General features: G+C 44.9%; 1 protein-coding gene; it reads right to left on the bottom strand.

The window, feature by feature from the left end:
- Nucleotides 1–4,615: 4,615 nt before the first annotated feature.
- GSTUM_00002770001 (uncharacterized protein) lies at nucleotides 4,616–5,789 on the bottom strand. XM_002836411.2 has 4 exons: nucleotides 5,650–5,789; nucleotides 5,417–5,559; nucleotides 4,816–5,345; nucleotides 4,616–4,751 (listed from the first exon to the last, which is right to left on the bottom strand). Exons 3-4 carry the CDS (start codon nucleotides 5,097–5,099, stop codon nucleotides 4,709–4,711), a joined length of 327 nt encoding a protein of 108 aa, XP_002836457.1. The 5' UTR covers nucleotides 5,100–5,345; nucleotides 5,417–5,559; nucleotides 5,650–5,789; the 3' UTR covers nucleotides 4,616–4,708.
- Between the last annotated feature and the right edge of the window lie 278 nt (nucleotides 5,790–6,067).

Below are 6,067 nucleotides of genomic sequence, written 5' to 3'. Positions count from 1 at the left end.
TTATGGTCGGGCGTGGGAAGGAAGATGGGTTAAGGTTACACCACTCTGCACTTCACGTGCTGGAACATATTACCATGCAGTATCCTTCCAGCTTTGCTGCCGGGAGCCTCTTGCTCGCATCCGCCAAGAACGCACTATCTACTAAAAGGTTCACTATTCCCATCCCAGATCTTACAAGTGCAATACGATAATAATAAGCCCCTACGTTGTGGGGTGTCTGAAACCGACCTCAGAACCAAAATCGACAATAGGGAGGTTTTGCTGCGACGGTCGTCGCTTGGATCGTGCTAAAAGTCTCGGCAAAGTTCAGTGTGGCAATCGGTTTTTTTTTTCAGGACATTTTGCGGCGACTGTCGTAACTTGAACTCAACCCTACAGTTAAGTTAATCCTTGCACTTAACTCTTACCAACCCTGTCTACAGTCCTACATGGATATCAGAAACAAAGCCTTTCACCGAAAGGTAGTCTTGCTTTTTCTCCTTCTGATTGCTCACATTCATCTCATTCAACGAAGGCGAGTACAATTGCAAGTGGAGTCTGAGCGACAAGGGCGACTCCAGCCAAATCCATCTCTGTCACGGCCAATATCTTACCAGCCTCAAGTATTTCTTCTTGATACTTGTGGATGGAATGATGTTGACTTTAGAGAGTATTTCCGGTATGTTTTCTGACTCAGATATACTTTGCCTAGTACGGGGGTCAACGAGAACTATGAATTAAGTGCTAACAAGCTGGTGTTTAGCTTTTCAAAGGAAGAAATACGACGCATACTTCCATGCCTGCAGTTAGAGCAAGTCCAATGGCGCTACCACTTCCATCCACATCCTGAAGAAGCTTTATGTATCCTACTCTACCGACTCTCCTATCCACACCGTTTGAAAGATTGTCTTAAAATCTTTCAATGCTCGCGCACAAAGCTCTCGGTCATTTTTAATGACACCATCACATATCTTATTTCAAGATATGCTGAGACTCTCAGGTGGGATAAAAAGCGACTTACGATAACCACGCTTCAACTGTATGCACAGGCAATACAAAATGCTACAGGATTGAACGGAATTTGGGGCTTTGTGGATGGGACTATGAGACCATTTTGTCGTCTGGGTGAAAACCAAGGTACTTTTTATTCTGGATATAAGAAGTCTCATGCATTTAAATTTCAAAGTATTGTTTCTCCTGATGGTTTACTTTGTTCTTTGATTGGTCCAGTTCCTGGACCAGTAGGAGATTGGATAGTATAGAGATCTTCGGGAATTGTGGAAATCTTACAGAATATGTTTGAAGCAAGTGGGATATCAGAAGATGAAAGATTGTATGTATATAGTGATTCAGCATACGCACCTGCCTTTGGGGTAATGGGGCCATATGTGGAACGGGTTAATAAACTATTAACCATGGAGAAAGAAGCAGCTAATCTGGTTATGTCTGGTGAGAGAATTGTGGTAGAATGGGGTTTTGCACGAGTTGTTAATTATTGGGCATTAAATTCTTTTAAGTCAGGACTAAAAGTAGGACTTTCACCAATTGCGGGATACTATATGGTAGCTACTCTGTTAAGCAATATTCTATTATGTATTTCAGGGGGAAATCAGATTTCAGAAAAGTATCATTTGTCTCTTCCAAGTTTGGAAGAATACTTGTACATATTAGATCAAGTATAAAGGAAAAAAAAAAAAGCTATTTGGATTTTAAAATCCACAAAATTTCCACTGTATTACTTTGCACTTCCTCTAATGCCCTCTCCGTTGTTTCCAAGCGTTCCTCCACACTCCCAAGACGATTTTGTATTTCCTCTTTCTCAAAGATAACCTCCTGACCCACTTTCTCTGGAGTAGAACCGCTATCGGGGATCAGAGTATTTGCCACATGTTCAAGAACAGTAGTTAGACGACTACTTTCTTCCGCCAAACTGGTATCTAAAAGCTCACCCCATTCCCGGATTTTTCTTCTCTTCTCTCATAATCCTTTTGCTTTATCCTCCGAAGCTTTACCTGTATTCTCCTTCTTCTCTTCAGTTTCGGTATGGTGACTATCAAGGGCAACAATCGCAGACTCGTAATTTCTTTTTCCTTTCATCGTAGAAAGTAGTCCTTTCCGGCATGCTTCTGCAGCTTCTTGGTCTTTCAACTTTCTCGCTTTTGTAGCTTCTTCTTGTGAACTGTGACCTAAATTGCCTCGTCCATCTCCACTCTAGTAATATTAGCAATTTTTTTTCTTTTTTAATAGAAAAGTCTGGTATATAAGAGTATCAACCTACACTTTCTACCTGTGCCTTCCATTGTGCCATTGTTTGCTCATATTCTCCATCAGTCTGAGCAGTTCCACTTTCCTTTAAGTCTTGATGAACTTTAACTTCGTAATCGGCAAGTATTCGTGCCATTGTACTCCGAGGATTGCTCACAGGACGGGAGACTGCATTTGAGAACAATTGTTGAATCTTTAACCAAAACCGTTCACGTCCTCCCCGAATTGAAAATTCTCCTCCATGAAGTACACACAGTCGGGCAAGAAGAAGCTTCTCCAATTGACTATATCGATTACGTGGAGCAACTTGTACTGCAGGTACAATTTCAAGTTCAGGTGACTCCAAGGATGCCCGAACAGGCTGCAGAGATTCTCCGGCACGCTGTAAAGCTGCCCCAGCAGACTGTGAAGCTTCTCCAGAGGGCCATGAAGATGATTCTGTAGGTTGCGATAATAATCTGGCCGGCTCTGGGGAGGATCTGGTAGGCTGCGATAATGGCATTTGAAGCTTCGTTGAGGATAGACTCTGACCTGGATATGAAAGTAAAAGATTTTCATGTCAACAAACTAGTAAACATAACTCCTCGGCGACTGTCTTATTTAAGAACTGTTCTTAAGACTGTGCAAAGCTGAGCCACCAAGCGCTATCGCACAATTGGAAAGGTTAGTGCCGTTGCTGTGGTGAGAAGGAAAGTTCGCACGACGACCGTCGCAGCAAAACCTCCCTAATGAACCCTCAGCAACAACAGCAAAGTGTTTTTTTTCTTTTTTTCTTTTTTTCTTTTTTTCATTAGCTAATCTTTTATTACGTGATTATTGCCCGAGAACGGTAAGGCGGGCATTTTTGAGCCGTGGAAAAACCTGACACTTACGGATCTTTGCTAAAGTGTTGATTTTTGTATGCCACCACGCGAACAGTAGGTCGATTTGGAGCCCAGTAGTGCTCGAGCACCCTATACTAGTATATCATTGTATCATAATATTACCATTATGGTAGCAGATGGCAGATGGCAAATAAGTACGTACAAACACCTCATCACATCCTTACACAGGCAACCAAGTATGATACATCCCAGGCATCTAAACGGAATGCCTACTGCCAAGCTTCCAAGCAAACAGTGGAGTGCAGCACAAGTATTGTCACTGGTTGTCGAGTATTGAATTTCCTTCGGTTGGATTACGGAGATCACGGTTAATACGGCTAGCATGCCATTCAAGCTGCTTTCTTTGTTAGTATGGTGCGCTGTGGGTGGTGTTTGAAGGGCGTTGCCCATACCACACCATTTCTGTGCGGGTCTGCAGTTCTGTCATCCCTTGACCTGCCTTGCTTGGAGAGCGCCGTGCGAGTAAACCATCTCCCCCATGAGTGGGGTTCAATCAAACTCGCCGGAGGAAGTATAGTAGCAGTGCAGTTCGAGTTATGGATAAGACACGGGAGAGATATTGTAATGCCGAGCTTTTTTTGCTAGCCGGTTGCTCGATCGGGTAGTGTGCGGCCGAATCATGGGATATGACGGGAATTGGGTGCTGTTATAAGCTGTGGGATAGGGTGCTGGGATTGAGAAAAGGTTTAGTGGTGGTTTGGGTCCGGGAGTCCTCCTTGCTATATGATACTTTCATAGTATGATAGTGCACTAAGGAATATCGATCCTCCTACCGGTATGATAGTTCAAGCAGTCCAGCTTTTCCGGTTGCAGTGGTGTGTTCGACATTTTGCTTGGGATATTTTAGGACTATCGTATCTCTCCCGTGATATGCAATATTCGTATACCAGGATTTTCCTTTCAAAAGCTTTCCAAACACTTATCACTCCCCTCTTTTTTATGTGTCCACCTCTCACTTGTATCATCATCTGCATCACAGCCCCATATTCACCCCTCACACGCCCACAAAAACATAATCAACATACAGCCATAATAATAAAAGAGCAATACAAAGGGGAAAGAAACCCACATCATCTATCTACAGTTAATCACATCGTAATAATTTTAGCACAATTAAAAGCACATTTGACATTGTGTAATACTGAAAAAAAAAGGTTTCGCTCCAAGTTGAAACGATCCGGGAAGCGAGTCCACCAAACTACACTAAAAAGATCTCTTCCTGACGACAGTAGTACTAATATACTCCGTTGGGTTCCTATCATCTCCCAAGAGTAGAGCTCTCTTCACTAAGCCCGGTGTAGACTCACTCCTGCGAGTAACTGTGACTGTGACAATCTTAACCACCCTCCTATTCTGCCCTGGCGGAGGGCTTTGCCGCGGGCGGGGCTGGGGCGATGGAGACGGACTATTCCCGCCGCCGCCGCCATCGTTGTTGCTCCCGCCAAAATGGCCGTTCGCTAGGGATTCCGGCAGTTGTACGTCATTGCTTTTGTACGGCGGTACATCAACATTGATATCTGTAGGCCCCTTGAACGGTTGCCCCGGACGGCCAACGTTCTTCTCGTAGAGGTTTTCACTACTCATGATGATATTCCCTCGCGGCCGTATTCGCATACTATGAACCTGTGTACTCACATACTATCATCCATCGATTCCTTGGGGAGGAGGGAGAGAAAGAAAAACCTACCACATAGCCCCAATTTCAAAATTACACTTTTGATCACTCGTTGCAAAGGCCACTTTAACCGTGTCCTTCCAGGCGACCTGTGTATAATGCCCAATGACAGACCCATCCTTAGTCCTCGGCGAGTTCCCATCCCAGATCAGATTATCGTCCCTGTAGTTCTTGACTTCGTCCGCAAAGCCATCCACCGCAGCTGTGGGATAACCGCCGCCGCTACCGTACAAGTTCTCGCCGTAAGGCCCGTGAGAATGCTCGAAGATGCAGGACTTAGTCACGTTCTTCGCCATCTTCCAGAGCTCATTATCCCATGACAGCGGGGCCACGCCGAATTCTCTACGGCGAGTATTGTGCGCTCCCAGGATTTCCTTTTTAAAGCGTGGGAGATCGTTGTTGAAGTAGGGGTCACTGGGCTGGGGTGGGGAGTTTTGTGGAGAAGCGTGGCGGGGGTTGATTTTTGTGGGGAGGACGGTAGTGCTGGAGAGGAGGGCGGATATGAGGAGGAGGGGGAGGTGGTTCAGCATCTTTGCTCTGCTCTACTGGGGAGAGCGAGTCAGTGATTGAGGTTCTCAATGGGAATCTCTCTCTCCTCCATGGTGGAACTGACGGGATTAAGAGCTCTCGAAAAAGAGAGTAAGACCAGCCAGCTGGAGAGGTAGAGACACGGAAGAGCAGGTATGTAGCTAGCCCCCGCAAGGAGGGAGGTACGTAGCAGTTGTAGTACCCTACGGTATTCCAGCCACAGGTTATCTATCAATCGGTCAATTAGTAAACCGAAGACAAAATACGACAGAAAGAAAAAGCAAGAGCCCGACACAGTGGATGCCCTGGGTATGATACCACAGTAACCTCAACCTCCCCCAGCCACAAGCAAAGAGGGAAGAAAGAAGTGCTCAGGTACTGTACAGTATTGGATTCGTATGGCCAGTGGTGGGCGGAGCTGGGAGGAATGCACAGGCAAGGGATTCAAACCAATTAACGTAAGGAATGAGAGGGCGCACCAAAAAAGCGAAAGGATTTACAGTATTGTAACTACTGCATGATATGTAAGTGGGATAAAACAAGAAGAGCAGCAAGCTCAAGCCACCTGGGTGGAAGAAAAATAGAATAAGAAAAATAGAATAATAATAGAAAAAGTACTTCCAGATACAGGAAGAAGAGAAAGTGTATTTCCAATGGAAAGGGCGCAGAGAGCACAGTGAAAATATATACAGTACAACTTCACTTCCGCATTCCGCTGATTTGATCATGTTAAGTT

Source organism: Tuber melanosporum, assembly GCF_000151645.1.
Source record: "Tuber melanosporum whole genome shotgun sequence assembly, scaffold_145, strain Mel28".
In the NCBI taxonomy this organism is placed as follows: Eukaryota; Fungi; Ascomycota; class Pezizomycetes; order Pezizales; family Tuberaceae; genus Tuber; species Tuber melanosporum.
Note: the sequence above shows the minus strand (reverse complement) of the source record. Positions and strands in the feature narration are given on the sequence as shown.